At 29.5% G+C, this 16,615-nt stretch overlaps 2 protein-coding genes across 5 annotated transcripts; one reads left to right on the top strand and one right to left on the bottom strand.

Moving 5' to 3' along the window:
- Nucleotides 1-1,773: 1,773 nt before the first annotated feature.
- Nucleotides 1,774-10,924, top strand: LOC128880360 (U2 snRNP-associated SURP motif-containing protein). The gene is made up of 20 exons (XM_054130367.1): nt 1,774-1,961; nt 2,123-2,162; nt 2,239-2,355; nt 2,461-2,557; nt 3,044-3,358; nt 3,764-3,828; nt 4,257-4,422; nt 4,593-4,756; nt 5,650-5,709; nt 6,364-6,407; nt 6,531-6,635; nt 6,716-6,943; nt 7,050-7,292; nt 7,414-7,600; nt 7,678-7,864; nt 7,964-8,097; nt 8,168-8,256; nt 8,559-8,718; nt 8,789-8,940; nt 9,384-10,924. Exons 2-20 carry the CDS (start codon nt 2,139-2,141, stop codon nt 9,661-9,663), a joined length of 2,817 nt encoding a protein of 938 aa, XP_053986342.1. The 5' UTR covers nt 1,774-1,961; nt 2,123-2,138; the 3' UTR covers nt 9,664-10,924.
- On the bottom strand, nt 9,382-16,220 carry LOC128880361 (glutamic acid-rich protein). 4 transcript variants are annotated; one of them, XM_054130369.1, is made up of 9 exons: nt 16,043-16,220; nt 14,264-14,461; nt 13,721-14,176; nt 13,358-13,644; nt 12,893-12,977; nt 12,608-12,682; nt 11,707-12,276; nt 10,987-11,130; nt 9,382-9,520 (listed from the first exon to the last, which is right to left on the bottom strand). In XM_054130369.1, exons 1-8 carry the CDS (start codon nt 16,092-16,094, stop codon nt 10,997-10,999), a joined length of 1,857 nt encoding a protein of 618 aa, XP_053986344.1. In that variant the 5' UTR covers nt 16,095-16,220; the 3' UTR covers nt 9,382-9,520; nt 10,987-10,996. The 4 variants fall into 4 exon arrangements, with proteins under 4 accessions (XP_053986344.1, XP_053986346.1, XP_053986343.1 ...); XM_054130371.1 differs by lacking the exon at nt 9,382-9,520 and adding an exon at nt 9,608-9,628; XM_054130368.1 differs by lacking the exon at nt 9,382-9,520 and adding an exon at nt 10,732-10,870.
- Between the last annotated feature and the right edge of the window lie 395 nt (nt 16,221-16,615).

The following is a 16,615-nucleotide window of genomic DNA, read 5'->3' as shown; positions in this document are numbered from 1 at the left end:
GGTTACAAAATAAAATAATCTTGAATGCTGTAGAAATATTATCTTGTGATGTCACAGTAGGAAATCCAAATTGAATATTTCAAAATTACAATTTCCAAAATACGTTATGATAAGCATTATTTAAAATGATAAAAGTCAAAGTTAACAAATAAAAATAAAGCAAAATATATATAATACTGACTCAATGACAAAGTTCCATCGTTACTTTGTCCGACTGTGACGTCACATAGATAATTTTATCTTTGCTTCAAAGCATTTATCTGAAGCCGTATTTATCTATAAGTATACAGGGTGCCCCAAAAATGTTGGAACTCCTTGAAAGGGGCGGTTCAGGGGGGTGATTTGAAACAACTTTTTCCTTAGCGAAAATGTTGTCCGAGGCTTCGTTAATAATTTCTATTTAAGCTGCATTATTATTCGCCAGTCTTGATGAATTTGATCTTGATGAATCGATTATTAAATAGAACAACCTTTTTGGAGGTTGCGCAGAATTTAAAATTACCTACATTTACAATTACCAAACTTCGTTTAACTTTCTGTCGGAGGAATAAAAAATATGGCCTTTAATTATTGCTATTATTATATTCGCTTTAGACATCATATACATTAACCTTATTCAATGTTGCCCACCACCCCAAATACTATCCTAAACCTACTCAGATAGTATTTCCATGGAGAGAGTATACAGGGTGTCCCAAAAATGTTGTAACACTTTGAAAGGGGTGGAAAATTCGATGTATTATATTTTCTATTTACAATTTTCCAGGAATTTCTTTTTATGTACCTGCAAGGTATTTAGGGGGTGCGTAACACAGATTTCAAAATTCATTAAAATAAGGACCACCCTATTATACATACAGAGTGTCCAAAAAATGTTGGAAGTCCTTGAAAGGGGTGGTTCAGGGGGTGATTTGAAACAACTTATTCCTTAGCGAAAATGTTGTCCGAGACTTCGTTGAGGAGATATTAACGGGAAACACTGACCAATCAGAGCGCGAGTATGCCGATGGAGCGCTCGCGGTATCGTATGAGCGCGAGCGCCTAGCCCAGAGCCTCCGCTCCACCGGCACGCTCCCGCACTGATTGGTCGGGGTTTTCTGTTAATATCTCCTCAATAAAGCTTCGGACAACATTTTCGCTAAGGAAAAAGTTGTTTCAAATCACCTCTCGAGCCACCCCTTTCAAGGAGTTCCAACATTTTTGGGACACCCTGTATATGGTCGAAGAAGTGTACGATACTACTACTACCTGCTAACTGCTACTATACCTGCGAACCAAGTCGAAAAGCGTGTTTAGACCGCCGACACGATACAGAAAGGAAGACGACGACAGCGTGCGACCTGCGACGGAAAGCACGATTTTGAAACAGCCATGTTAGCATACGAATCGTCTCAATTCGTAGCAACAACTTTGTTTCCATTTTATGAGCCTAGGAAGCAATGATTAATCATGAATCTTTTCTTAAAATATTCCTTGTATAGTTCCGCAGTGCGCTGCAAGGCCCTTTTTTGGAAAAAAGATCCATAATAAATTTCTTGCCTTTAAACGTATTTTTAGTATGTTTCAAAAGCAATATCTAATATTGAGCCTTGTAGCGAGCTGCGGAATTTTACAAAGAACAGTTTATACAAAAATCATACGAAAAGATCACTTCCTCGGTTCAGAAAATGGATATAATTGATTGAAAAATTACAAATGTTTATATCACTCTGCCTTTATCTCTCCTGCAATAGCTATCCTTGTCCCGGAGCTTCCTACTTTTTCCGCAACTGTCGCTGAAGTCAACTCGGAGTTTGGCTCTGACTCCTGCGCACCCATAAGACAAATATTTTTGGAAATATTAAAATATGCGTTTTACAATAATGTCTAATTATAAAAATTCGTAAAGACGTCTTCTTAAGGACAACTGTATACATAAATAACAATTGTGTTGATTACGATTTTTAATCCTTGCAAACAACGTACAGTATCCATATATTTATTATAATGCTTTGTATCAACCTTCATTGGATTCAGTTGAAATTTCGTATCATAAACAAATTTTATTTCCGCACTTAAGATAATTTGCTCCTGGGTAGCTTTTAATTGATAAAACAGTATTCGTTTTATGTTAATGTTTTAGGTTAAAATATCTACAGATGGCTGATAAGGCTATTATGAAGGTATAACTATATAAATAAATCTTACAATTTAACAAAATTCCAGTACTTATGAACAATTATTTTTTCAAATATTTAGCAAATTGCTGAACAAAAACTGAAAGCATTTTCTATTGGCACAATGGGCAAGAGGCCATTGAGTAAAAAGGAATTAGAAGAGCAACGTAAGAAGGAGCAAGAACAAGCTGCAGCTCAAGTACGTGATATGCAATTTGTTAAGACAAAATATACATTGGAGTGAAAAGTATATATTATTCTAACTCTATTATTATTATTACAATCATTGTTAATTTATACATAGGCATTTGAGGAGTTTGTAGCAACCTTCCAGGAGACTCCTAGTAAAACAACAAGTAAAGTTTGGGTAAAAGCAGGGACTTACGATGCAGGCAAACGACGTAAGTTGCTTTTATTATATCATCAGTACAATTGATTGTGTATAGTTAACCTGCTCATTGAATTTTACACTAAAGTACTTCTATTAAAATTATATAGAAACTCTATTCACAAAACATGTATGTAATCATACTAACACAAGTAAACAATTTTAAAGTTAAAGATGGATTCTATTGTTAGGCTTTTATCATTCTTCTCATTACATTTATGAGATTTAATATTAAGAGTGTCAACTATAGAAACTACAGATCGTAGAATCCAATTTTCTTGAAATTTGTATGAACTTTCACTCTTGTCCTTTAACTATGAAAATCTTATTGTATTATAGTAATCTAACAAAAGTAGAATTGTGTTTAGCACATTATTACCTATTCTTGCATAATGAATAACATCGTAGGAGGTTAGACAAACTAACAAATGGTAAAACCATTTGAATTCCACTTTAGAAAAATTGATAAATAGTGATTATATTAATTTCTATTTAATAGAGGAGGACACAAGAGAGAAGGGAAAGCTTTACAAACCCCAATCAAAAATATCAGAGCTTGTTGACAGTAGATCATCAGCGGAACAAGCACAAGAATATGCAAGATTGCTTGGATCGAATGAAAGAAAATTGGATAGATTGGGAAAAAAGAAAAAAGAAGGTGAAAAGAAAAAGAGCAACCTTGAACTATTTAAAGAAGAATTAAAAATGATACAAGAAGAGCGAGAAGAAAGGCATAAATACAAAGGTGTAGTCAAAACTGTTATATCTGCTCAATCAGAGGATCCAATGTTGGCAGCTTTAAAATGTGTTGAAGGTAAATTGACATAGACCTAGGATCTGAATGTAGGTTTCATACATCTATATATTTACACATAGGTTTATTTATAGGCAAACCCATAAAAATATGTCACAATTTAGCTATGAAATACAATTTTCTTCAGTTGCAGTAGATACTGTGATGTCTATTTACAATAACTATGATGCAAATAATTCATTTTCGTCCTTAAATTAACAGTTTAAATCTAAAAAAATACCTCTGATAGGTATGTCCTCATATCCTGATCCACGAAAGGCCAACTTACATAACCTTATCGATGATCCACGACTCCTAGCCCTGATTTATGAGGGTAAACAATACCCTTTTCCTTAGTTTTCTTTGTTTCTATTTATAATATTAAAATTGTTATGTTACACGCATAAAAAGATTGTTTTTTTGTAGATGGATCATTTGACAACGGGGATCCTAATACAACAAATTTATATTTGGGAAATTTAAATCCAAAGGTATGAATAACTAAAACTTGAATATATTAATTTACACTTACAGTGCATACATAAGGTGCATTATCTAACACTGTTACTTCGAATATCTTTTTTATGCTTTATTCAAAAGAAGTGTTTTTCAGTAGTAGCATTACGATTTTGAAAAGCTTATATAATAACATGTAAACTTTTACTATTTTTCTCTTTTAAATTTAATGTTTTATATATCTGTGATTTCCAATATCATAAATATATCTAGTTTGTTATTTTCTACAGTTTTTATCAGAAATCTTCTAGAGACAAAAATCGCTTGCTATTATGTACATTTTGTAGTGGAAAATATTTCTGTCAAATAAAGCATAAAAGAATACTCAAAATTGTAATAATTACTACAAGATTATATAAAAAGTATTAATAGGAATACTTTATCTCACTATTTCATATAATAGATTACAGAGCAACAGTTAATGGAAATATTTGGCAAGTATGGACCATTGGCTAGTATTAAAATTATGTGGCCACGAAGTGACGAAGAGAAAGCTAGACAACGAAATTGCGGTTTTGTTGCTTTCATGAGTCGCAAAGACGGGGAACGAGCTTTAAAAAATCTCAATGGTAAGATAATACAATAGTATTTCAGATTCTGTAATTTTTAAATGTAATTTTAATTAAGAATTTTATATTTATAAAAAAGATAAAAAAATAAGTCAGTTTTAGTTAATTGGTATAAAACATTGTTTTATGATATAATTATAAAAACGTTTCTTCATGTTATGTTGATACAGGTCGTGACATAATGCAATATGAGATGAAATTAGGCTGGGGAAAAAGTGTACCGATTCCACCTTATCCGATTTATATTCCACCTGCTTTGATGGAAATCACACAGCCACCACCTCCATCTGGTCTTCCATTTAATGCTCAACCACATCGCCGTGACAGACATAAGGTACATGGAACAAATTAAGTGATAGTAATTAATGAAACTCATGTTTAATTTTAATTAATTTTGTTATTACCAAACAACGCTTTATATAATTACTACATCACATTTACAATAATCTCCCGTATGACGCAAGTTCTTTCAACGCGCTACGTAATAAAATGCGGAAATTCTCCGATTCCCAATTTATTATCACCATCGCTAACAATTTCTTCTGTTTCTTTAATTATTTTGATTTTTGCGACGGCAACATCTTACTCGCATTATTCGTGCTATTAGAATAAAAATTCATTACTAAGGAATTTCCTATAATGCGATTTATACTCTACATAACTTATTAACTGTTTTATACGTGAGTCTATTCCACACTGTAAGTAAAATAAGTACTTTGTTTAAGAGTATCAATTTTACTCATAAAATTAAATTCCGGTTGTAGATATTATGGTTAACGCTGCAAGATAGGTACAAATTTAGTTTTAACTTATTTTTAAAATTGTTGTATTAGTATATTTCAGTAATATCTTAAGATTATATTTATTTTTTATTTATGGTTACGAGAAGAGACCATTTTAATTATCTATTATTTTTTATGAATCTAAAACAAAACTAAGCAAATACGAGGTCGAGTTACTTTTCCGAACAATTGACATTAAATATATTGTCTCTATAACTATAGATATACATATTTGTAGAACATTCTATCATGTATCGGGTTGCTTACACTCTAAACTTATCGGAAAAAATTGGTTGAAATTGGTCTATATATAGGACAGAAAGTGCTTACGTGTGTGACTCGCTCTTTGATAATACATCAAGATATTTAATAACCAACATTTGTAGAAAATTACTGTATTTATACATATACAACTTGTATAATTATTTCCAAAACATAAATTCAGGTACCTCGTATTCGAAATCTACAGGCTGCAGACACTCAAGAAAAAGAAAATTTTGAAAAGGTAAGATTATTTTCTTTTAATAAAGGAACATTTTGATTTCAACATAAAATACTTTATTAGGATAGTCTTTGTAAGGGTGTTTTCTCTTAAAATACTGTACATATTGAAAGGACAATGATAAGTTTTATAGAAAATTTTGGACTAAAGAGTGTACAGCAATTATTAAATTACTGCACAACCTTATATCTGAAATAGTCTGTAAAATCTAAAAATGTTCTTTATTAATTATTTAGAGAATACTTTATTATTAAAGTATTTCTTTTTAAATAAGCAATACAAAAAAATTTAACATTTGTTATGATTATTAATAACTGTAATAATGGTCATAAACCAATCAATGTTCACATTTTAATTCGTTTAATAAAATAAAACAATAAATAAGTTAATAAGTTTTATTGATACTTATGGGCACACATACATAATATTACACATATGTAATTATTTTTGAATGAAAAAGTAAAAATAAAACTATTAAGACATTTATTATACATAATATTCTTTGATCAGTATTTAATATTCACTATAACCTATATATGTAAATTGTAAACAATACAATATCTATTAATCTTGTGATAATTATACTCAATTTGGTCTAATTTGGGCTGGAGTATCTAATCAAATATAACTGTTCCGTTATGATGGGAATTGTCACAGGTTTTGCAGAACGCAGTGGTCAAAGTGGTTATTCCAACAGAAAGGTATATTTTGATTTCAGTCATTTGAAATGTATACTTCAAAATGTATATATTCATTTTTCTATTGTAGATATTATATAGGTATACAATGTATAATTACATTTCTCATTAAATTCTGTACTGTAGGAACCTAGTAATGTTAATACATAGAATGGTAGAATTTGTGATTCGAGAAGGTCCAATGTTTGAAGCAATGATAATGAACCGAGAACTAAATAATCCAATGTTTAGGTTTGTGGAATTTGAATCTTATATGATGAACTACATCGATAGTGGTTGTGGTACTTCGAACAACTGGTTTTAAATTTCAGATTTCTATTTGAAAATTATTCTCCTGCGCACACTTATTACCGGTGGAAATTATATTCCATATTACAAGGCGATGGACAGAAGGAATGGCGCATCGAAGATTTTAGGATGTTTAAAGGTGGAAGTGTATGGAGACCGCCGCCAATCAATCCATGGACACAAGGAATGCCTGATGAGTTGATTGAGATGGAAGAAAGACAAGAACCCAGAAGAGGCAGTTTGTCAAATAGGTATTCAATCGAAATACATTAAGAGAAAAATTTATATTATATTCTTTTATGAATTTTATCGATTAATATTGACATTTGCTTGCTAAAAAAAACGTTTCATGTGTAGTCAGAGAGATCGATTAGAAGATTTATTGCGAAACATATCACCTGAAAGAATAAAAGTTGCAGAAGCAATGGTATTTTGTATAGAACATGCTGAAGCAGCAGAAGAGATTTGTGATTGTATTTCAGAGTCTCTGTCAATATTACAAACTCCTGTAAATAAGAAAATCGCGAGATTATATCTTATATCGGATATATTACATAACTGTGGCGTTAAAGTAAATAATGCTACTATTTATCGGAAAGCGTAAGTTGCTTTATTTTATAATTTTAACGATTCTTACAGTATGATTTCACTCCATGTATTAAATTGTGATTAATATATAAGTGAAGTTTTGTGTAGTGAATAATATATGCTTGTAATACAGGTTTGAAACTCGACTATTGGATATATTTAACGAAGTTCACCAAGCCTATAAGCAATTTGATAGTAGATTAAAAGCAGAAGGATTTAAAGTTCGTGTTATGAGAATGTTCAGAGCGTGGGAAGATTGGGCTGTATACTCGCGAGATTTTCTTGTTAAATTGCAGAATACTTTTCTTGGTCTTGTCTTGGTAAATTGAATTCTTTGAATCATGATATTTTCCTAAAAATGATATAGAAGTAAATAAACATAAGTAAATGTTTTTAGATGGATGAACCTGAACCGGAAAATGATGAAGATATCGATGGAGCACCTTTATCAGATGTGGATGGAGATGGTGCGGAAGATTTGGATGGAGTACCATTAGACGGTGCTGCTCTTCTTAAAGGTGCTATGAAACATGGTCTAACTCCACAAACGACATCTAATTATGACGACATTGACGGCGTTCCCAGTAAGAATCTTTCTATTAACGTATATATTTTTATTAATTAGTTGTTAAGTGGTTCATGTATTTAGAAGAATGTATTTTATTAAACATTTATGTTTTCAGTGGATGAAGATATTGATGGTGTGCCTATGGACGACGAAGATTCTTTAAATATACGAAACAAAGAAGATGACAAGAAGCCAGCAATCCCTGCAGGTTTTGTTCCATCGCGATGGGAAACCGTTGATCCTGATCAGGTTTTTGAAAATTACCTTAACACTATTTCACATACATTCCTATTTTTAAAAATGAATTATCGAACGCTAGGTTGAAGCACAAGCCATGACGACCAGTAAATGGGAAGAATTAGGCCAGAATGATGATTCCAATTCTCAAGATACCAGTATGGATTCAAGGTAGTATATAGATGTTTATTAATGTACCTTTTATTCCATCGAGGATTTTAAATTTTCCTGTAAGAAATGAAAGGTCACCTTTGTTTCTCCAAAAATATTGCAAATATAAAAAATTCATATACGTCATTATATTGGTCATATATGATTACCAAACTTTTTCCTCAATCATTTTTTTTTAATACTTACTATTTACAAAAACAACGCTAGCTATAGTACTTTCGCGAACACCCTATATACAAATGAAAAACTATACATGGTTTTTGTAGAGTTATAATACTATTTTTTTGTATGTAATTTTACAGTGGTAGAGATTATAACGAAGAAAGAAGAAATAGACTACGCGAAATTGAAGTTAAAATAATGCAATATCAAGATGAACTGGAAAGTGGTAGAAGAACATTAAAATCCGGTATGACAATTCAAGGACAAGTAGAACATTATAGGAAAAAGCTCATAAGGAAGGTAAGTTTTGTTTTTAGTATTGGTTTAAAAATTTGCATAACTTATGCCATATAATGAGTGTGTATTGTAGAGTGAGAGAGAAATGAAAGACGCAAAAAGTGAAGAACGAGACGAGGATCGACGAAGGGAAAAGAAACGAAGTACAACTCCAGAATCTCCAAGTCACTATAGAGATCGAAGACGAACTTCAACAAGCCCATCGTCTAAAAGCAGTAGATACAGGTGAATATATGTTATAAATTTGTGTGAGTTTAATTAAATTGTCCTATATTTTACGAGAACAATGAATATTAAACTACACAATACAAAAATAAACACAAACTTCTTATCTATTTAATAATTAAGTAACATACAGAAGTTGCAAAGTTTAGATTTATCTAAAATTTACTAATTCAAAAACATATACATAACACGAACGAAATGTTTGTAATATATGTAATAAGAATTTATGATAGAAAAGAAATCTTTAACAAAACGATTGATGAAAAATTAATTTATTATCGTGTACGCTCCATAAAACCGAATAACTTAAATGAATTCGATTAAAAAGAATAATATTTTATTGTACATATAGATTTTTGGATATTAGAATATAATCCGAGTCTTATTTATTTATCAGATCTTATGATATACATTGTAAGAATACGACATGTATGTATTTTTAGATCGCGTAGTAGATCACCACGTGGTAAACGTAGATCACGATCACCGTATAAAAAACGAGTGCCAGTGACACCGTCACCGCCACGTATTCGACGAACACCTTCGCCTTCCTTTTCGTCCAGGGTATCCCGTAGGTCGCCTGTTAGTGAACGAAATGACAGAAAGAGAAGAGCTAGATCACCATCGTTATCACCACCCCCTCCACCACGTGCTTCAAAACATAGAGCTAATAGTCCACCTTCTCCATCTCCACGTAAACATAGGCATAAGCATAAATATTAAGTTATCCTATGTCGCGTTTCTTATATTGTTAGAAAACAATGAATCCATTAATTCTGTAATATGTACACGTTCATACAATTACAGAATGATATTATGATTAATAAAAGATTAGTTAGCGCAGTACTAATTATGCATTCGATATCATAAGATATTCTTATCCAATTCGAAATATTTAGGTATTCTTTCTCTTAATTCCTTTTAAACCAATTTTATATGCATAAATATTTGTATTTGTGATAATATGATGGATGCGTGGATGAGGAACGTGACGATAGCAATTTCTAATCATTATGAGAATTGTGTATCTTTATTCTATATATCTAGTATGTAATTGCATTAAGAATTATTAAAAACATGTACAGATATAGAATTGTCATTTTATTCTTAATTATTGTATGATAGTGAAACGTTTGAAAATGAAATAAGTTATAATATTAGACTTTGATAAAAAAAAATCATAGATTCTTTTCAACTCAGAAATTTTGTAATTAATAATTTACGTTGTAAATAAATCCTACTTTTATTATTTTGTTTATTCTATAAAATTAGCATAGTGTGTTACAAATCGTGTACCTTAATTTATACTTCAGATAGTTAGTAACATTGAATAAAATATTATAATTAATTTAAAAAATTTCTTTTAATTATATTGTAATAAGTACTATTTTTTATATATTTAATGAGTCATTTATTCACAGTAATTTTTTGTATAACATAAATTGTAGCAATCGTCAAAAAGATTTTGTTTAATTAACTCATTAATTGTTGACACATATTGTAGAAAACTTTTCAAAATCTTTAAGAAAATGTTTTAACAGAATTTCAATACATGTTCTAATCTTTTAATATATGTATTATATAAAGCAGGGGGTTATTAGATACATAAATACATTTCAAAGAAACGGAAAAAATTACAATACTCCCGTAATAAAATACTATAAGATTCTAATAGTATCTTTCACAATGAAATAGAAAATATATGTGTCATAGATAACATATGAGTCAATCAAATTCTAACATATATTTTTACGTATTGTATTGAGCAAATGAAATGTTACTTTATAATAGAGTAATATGTATGTATACAGATGTAAAAAAAAAATGTAATGTACGTACGCCGCTATCAAAACATTACAAGTAGTTATTACTACCAATAATCGCAGTAATAATATCAAGCAAGATAAGGATAAAAAAACTAGTTACGTTCCTAAAACGAAATGAAGATTGTTACATTTTTGTAATTTCATGAAATATATGAAAATTAATTAATTAATTAGAAAATTATTTGTATTTATAAAAAGTATTTTTAAATATACAACTAACCTTATATGTATCAATCATTTTCCGTCTGAATGAGGTTACTTTCAGCATTTGATACATTAAAATCATACATTTTTGTGCTATTTTTGTTTTGCATAACATTTTCTGTCTTCCTTTTGGTGTTAACATTTGTTGTGGTTGAAAATTCTGGTAAAATAAAAATTACACATAATTAAGAACATTAGAAATATCACCTAACATATTTAATTGAGCATAAGATAACGTAACATAACATAAATAATACATATACAAATATAAATATACATGTATTCATTAAAAAAGACAACAAACTTTTTATTTTAATGAACAATATTTTCCCTCTTTATATGCTGTTTGATTTTTCTTTATTTAATTGGTTATATGAATAATATATTTTCTTTAGTATACTATGTGAAATTCAATACCTCATAACAGATCCTCCATGCTCACTGAATTTGATTAGATTTTTAAATAATTTGTATTAGTCATACTTCATACACATACACTTTTAACATTTTACTCAACTAAATTTCATTCTTTAATTTCTTATATAAGACAACAAAAACAATGAAATTATCATTTTGTTATTCTGTTATTTTAAAATAGTAATAGAATTCAAAGAATAAAGCACAATAAACGACTAACGTAGGACAGAAACTTATACAATGCTAAAATCAGTTTTTCAAACTTTATGCATTTGTTCCTTAAATTAACATGCATACAATTTAAGAAGGTATTAATTACGCCTCCGTTTTGATACACTATTAATTTCTGTTTCCTTCGCTTCTTTGGTTTCTGTTTCATTATCTTGTACACTTTCTAATTTTCCATATTTAGCTTCAAGTTTAGCAATCAATTCAGAGTCATCAAAATTTTCAATTTCATCATCATCATCTTCTTCTTCATCCTCTTCCTCTTCTTCATCCAAGTCTTCATCTTCCTCCTCTTCTTCTTCTCCTTCTTCTTCTGCTTCTTCTTTATCTTCTATTCCTCTTTTGTGCTCTTTATTCTTTTGTTCAATTTCGACTTCATCTTCCTGTTCAGTATCATTGTCTTCTTCCCTTTTCCATTCCCAGTCGCTATCGATCTCTTCTTCTTCTTCTTCTTCCTCTTCCTCCTCATCCTCTATTCCTTCTTCCTCCATCTCCTCCTCTTCATTCTCTACTCTTATGTCTTGTTTGTCATACTTTTCCTTATTTTCCTTTTTATAATTTCTTGCTTCAACAATGTTTGCCCTTTCTGAAGTTACATTTTCTTCCCTGTTTCGTTTCTCAGATGCAATTAGGTTAGATTCAGTTTCAACAAAGGTAACTTCTAAACATCAAAAAAGTATACCATTAATTAATAACATTTTATGTATTAATCTTGATAATGATAAACAGTGAATTTGATGAAGTATGATGTGAACCAAGTTATGTACTATTCTAACTTCTAGAGTATTCTATACTTATATATCCTTTTCTACCAAATATTTAGGTATTAATTTCTAAGTTCTTTATCATATTTTTGTTGATTACATAATTGTATTAATTACAATGATATCCGGTATAGAAAATAGTTTAGAAAATGTTAATTAAAGATTCGTATTGAATATAAAATGGTTATGATATTACACTTGTAAAATATAAGTGTTAATAACATTTACCGTTGTTCCATCGTTTCACAAGAACAAAATGTGCAGCAATTACAAGTGCCATACCAACTCCAAACTTCATTGCCACTGTAATCATCAGATATTATTCATCATTGATGCTTCAAACCAAAAGTGAAATATCATAAATATTTCAATATTTTTATCATTTTTATATTGATATTGCTAATGCAGTTGTATTAATCAGAAGATATAAGAGCATGGAGGATCGCTAAACTTATAACATGTTATAGAAAATCTGTATTAATCAATTTTGTAAGGTACTGACATTTAACTTACCACTAATAGATTCTTCTTCGATTTCTTCTATATCTGGCTTTTTATCTATATCACTAATATATTCTTCAGGTTCTACACTCTCTACCTAGTACAAAAATGATTAAATAATATGCTACAGTTTAAAGAAATAGCTAGAAAATGAACTATGGTCTAATGAACCGTGTAAGACTACATGTTTATTGTCAAGTTCTAGTTAATTTGTATGCAAAGTAATGTTTATTAAAAAATGTCTAATATTGACAACAGTGATCTAAATAATAGTTACATAAACAGTGAAACAATTTCTTGAAGCTCAATTAAGAAGCTCGTTTAAAATAAGAACAAAGGTCATTTTAGTAGAAAAGATAACAATGCTAATAATAAAAATACTATTCGTATTGCTAGTACACGTTTTTAATGTACAATAGATATTCTCTTTTCATAAATTATTGTATTGATAATTATATATAGCTACATTTTTCTTACCTCTTCTAAGGGTTCTATATTGTCATCATTAATTTCATTGATACCGGGAATGTCTAAAAACGTTTCAAATTCATCCTCATTCGTTGACTCTTTAATGATTTCATGAAATTGACTATCTGTTTCAAACAATATATCTTCTTTACTTTCTTCTTTACTAGTAGCATAAATTTCTTCTAATACATCAGTATCGTACAAATTCTGTGGACTAATGTTTTCATCATCTTGTATAATTTTTGTTAGTTTTTCCTCATACTCTTTTTGATGATTTAATTCTGTGCTGATATATTCTGTTAGAATTAAAATTGATAATAATATCTTCAGTTTGTATTCTTTTTTATATTGCAATGTTTTACATCTCAATACCTTCTTTATCCTGAAAAATTTTACTTTGTTCTTCATCTGACTCATTTTCTATCGTTTCCTCCTCTTGTTCTTCATATGTATCTATTCCTTCTTCTTCTTCTTGTTCTTCTACTTCATGTTGTTGTTGTTGTTGTTCTTCTTCTTCTTCTTCTTCTTCTTCTTCGTCAACTTCTTCTTCTTCTTTGTCAACTTCTTCATCTTCTTCTTCTTCTTCAGTTTGTGTTTCTTCTTTGCTTCCTTCTTCAATTTCATCTACATCTTCATTTTCTTCTTCAGAATTTTCAGATTTTTCAGACTCTATCTCTGTATCGTGATCATCCTTTGTTTCATCTGTTTCAATTTCTTTACTGCCTTCGTGTTCATCTTCGTCATGTCCCTCATCATGCAAGGAAAGTGAATCATCTACCCAGCCATCAAAAATGAAGGCCCAGCGAGACGATTCTAACGGTGTACTAACTTAGAACATAAAATATTTTATATAAAAATGTGAATATATTTATAAAAAACATACCTCTATTATAAATGCACTTTAAATTCACTTACTATCTGTAGTGCCTCTGTGTTCCAAAATAATTACACCGATTAAGCCAACAAGAACTGCTAAAATAGCAAAGAATACGATTCGTGCACACCAATGTCCACCTGTGATACTTTCTTTGTAAACATGTATAGTTACATTGTCTGTTAAACTTTCATTTGAATTCCCCAATGTAGGCGCAGGTATACCACTGTCTTCTTCATCTGAGCATGATATAATACATCCAATAATAATAATTTATAAAGATTCTACAAGTTTAAGTTAAGTACATTTGTGTATCATACATAAAAACATGCAAATATATATATACACACACACATATGTATATACATAAATATCTTAAATATAAAAAGATAGTATTGTATACTATGTTGTCTCTTAAAATCTATTTTGTCTTTAAATAGTATAATTATAGAAATAATAATGTTAAATATTAGTATTGTTTTGTGAATAATATATTCTATATTTGCTAGTAAGATAACAAAAATTACTCAGTGTAAAATTACTCCTTTGTATTTAAATTTTCATAATATTAAATATAATGAAAATATCAATATGGTATTATTAGAAACTATCTTGTCTCAGAATATTATAAATATACAATGAAATAACATTATTTGTGCAATTTATAGTAATATTCTTTTAATGATATATAAATAATTATATTTGCATATATACGAGTATGTATTTACATATGTATATACGGCGCCCACATCTGTATTAAGTGTTGGTCTGGATAACCTTCATTGTTACATATTTGTAACATTAAAATTCATGTTTCATTCCTTTCTAGATACAATGAGAAAAAAAATTGAAGTTATTTTACACACAGGTGTGGATACTATATTTAAAAACGTGTAGAAAATATGCAAATAAATTTGAGGAATATGTTTTTGGATTGGATATTATAGGTTGTTCTATTTTTGAAAGCCAAAAGCTAGGCTGATCAAGCTTCTAAGACCCTGCATTTTCTAATTTGAGCAACATTGCCAAATATGCCTTAAAATATCTAAAATTTCACTCTTCGTGTAATATTATTTTATAGTGTTTCTGTCGAGTGGATATTAAATAAAAATATGCGTCGCAAATAAATAATTCGAAATACACTTTTCAAATAAAATATATATTTATTTTGTAATGGGAATCATAAACTTAAAAAAAAAGAAACATGTGTAATGGTATCGTATTTCTAATTAAGGATAAAAGGTAAATAATATAAAAATAAAATATTATTTTTAATAATACTTCGCAAATTAGTATGTTAGTTGCATAATAACACGAAAACCTTAGGAATTGATTCGCTTGTAACAATCGAATTTCACTTTTAGGAAATTCATTTATGATAGCGACATGGTGCTAATAATAACGCGTAATGAAAATTAAGATCAATTTCACGAACGACGACATCAATAACACGTAATAAAATTAAAAACGTATAAATTGACTTTATTCGAACGTAAATATTATATATTAATTCCACTATTACATAATTAACATATAATATTTAACCGTTAAAATTTATTGTATCGATAAGAACAATTCACGAGATGTATTTTTTTAAGCGTGACGTTTAGAAAACAGATTGCATGACGTTTTTTTTCACAATAGAAAATCAGTTCGAAAGACAAGAAAAACTCTATGTTCATTTTTTTTTTTTAAACATAAGACGTCGAACATGTATTTTCAAGGCTAAAAATAAGAAAGTAAACATTGCTAAAAATATTATGAGTGCAAGAATCGTAGTTATAATAATTCTCTCACACTTTCAGTAGTTTATTTTTTACCCTTTTTACGTCTCTTCTCTTTTCGTTTCCTTGCCTGTACATCACCAGACATCTTCCGCAAGGAAATGTACTTGTACCTTTAGCGAACAAGCAGACACAACGAATTTAAATTTTTAAAACGATCGAACACCGTGCCGCGTCTGCGATTATTTGATTTGTAATGATCTCAACAAGTGTTGACATAATGCGAAAATCCCTAGCGACTCAAATCGAACATTTTCTCACACAAGGTTCTCAGTCTTTCCCAAATTTTCCGTCGCTCTCGAAAAATTAAAATTCCAATGAATCTACGTTGAAACTTTAATTTTATACAAAGTCTGAATAACTTTAACATTAAGAAACAATTACGCGCAATAATGAATTGCAATTAATGAATAAATATTACAGTAAAATCATATTAACATTGCTAGTCGAATGCAACTCGAGAATTACTAGATACAAATACAGGGTGTCCCAAAACTCGCGTAGGAGCCGGAAATGGGAGGTAGCTGAGACGATTCTTAACAACAATTTCCTTTGCAAAAATGTCGATGGAGGCTTCGTTTTTGAATTATTAACAAAAAAAATCGACTA

The sequence above is a fragment of the Hylaeus volcanicus genome, chromosome 7, assembly GCF_026283585.1.
Source record: "Hylaeus volcanicus isolate JK05 chromosome 7, UHH_iyHylVolc1.0_haploid, whole genome shotgun sequence".
In the NCBI taxonomy this organism is placed as follows: domain Eukaryota; kingdom Metazoa; phylum Arthropoda; class Insecta; order Hymenoptera; family Colletidae; genus Hylaeus; species Hylaeus volcanicus.
This window is presented reverse-complemented; position numbering and strand designations above follow the sequence as displayed.

Bases quoted from the DNA above. Each gene is read 5' to 3' on its own strand.
- LOC128880360 (XM_054130367.1), top strand. From the start codon at position 2,139: ATGGCTGATAAGGCTATTATGAAG. The intron at 6,408-6,530 runs GTATATTTTGAT...TCTGTACTGTAG, and splicing joins GTGGTTATTCCAACAGAAAG to GAACCTAGTAATGTTAATAC. The intron at 7,293-7,413 runs GTAAGTTGCTTT...CTTGTAATACAG, and splicing joins GCTACTATTTATCGGAAAGC to GTTTGAAACTCGACTATTGG.
- LOC128880361 (XM_054130369.1), bottom strand. From the start codon at position 16,094: ATGTCTGGTGATGTACAGGCAAGGAAACGAAAAGAGAAGAGACGTAAA. The intron at 12,683-12,892 runs GTAAGTTAAATG...TGATGATTACAG, and splicing joins CGAAGAAGAATCTATTAGTG to TGGCAATGAAGTTTGGAGTT. The intron at 11,131-11,706 runs GTAATTAATACC...TTATTTTACCAG, and splicing joins TAGTGTATCAAAACGGAGGC to AATTTTCAACCACAACAAAT.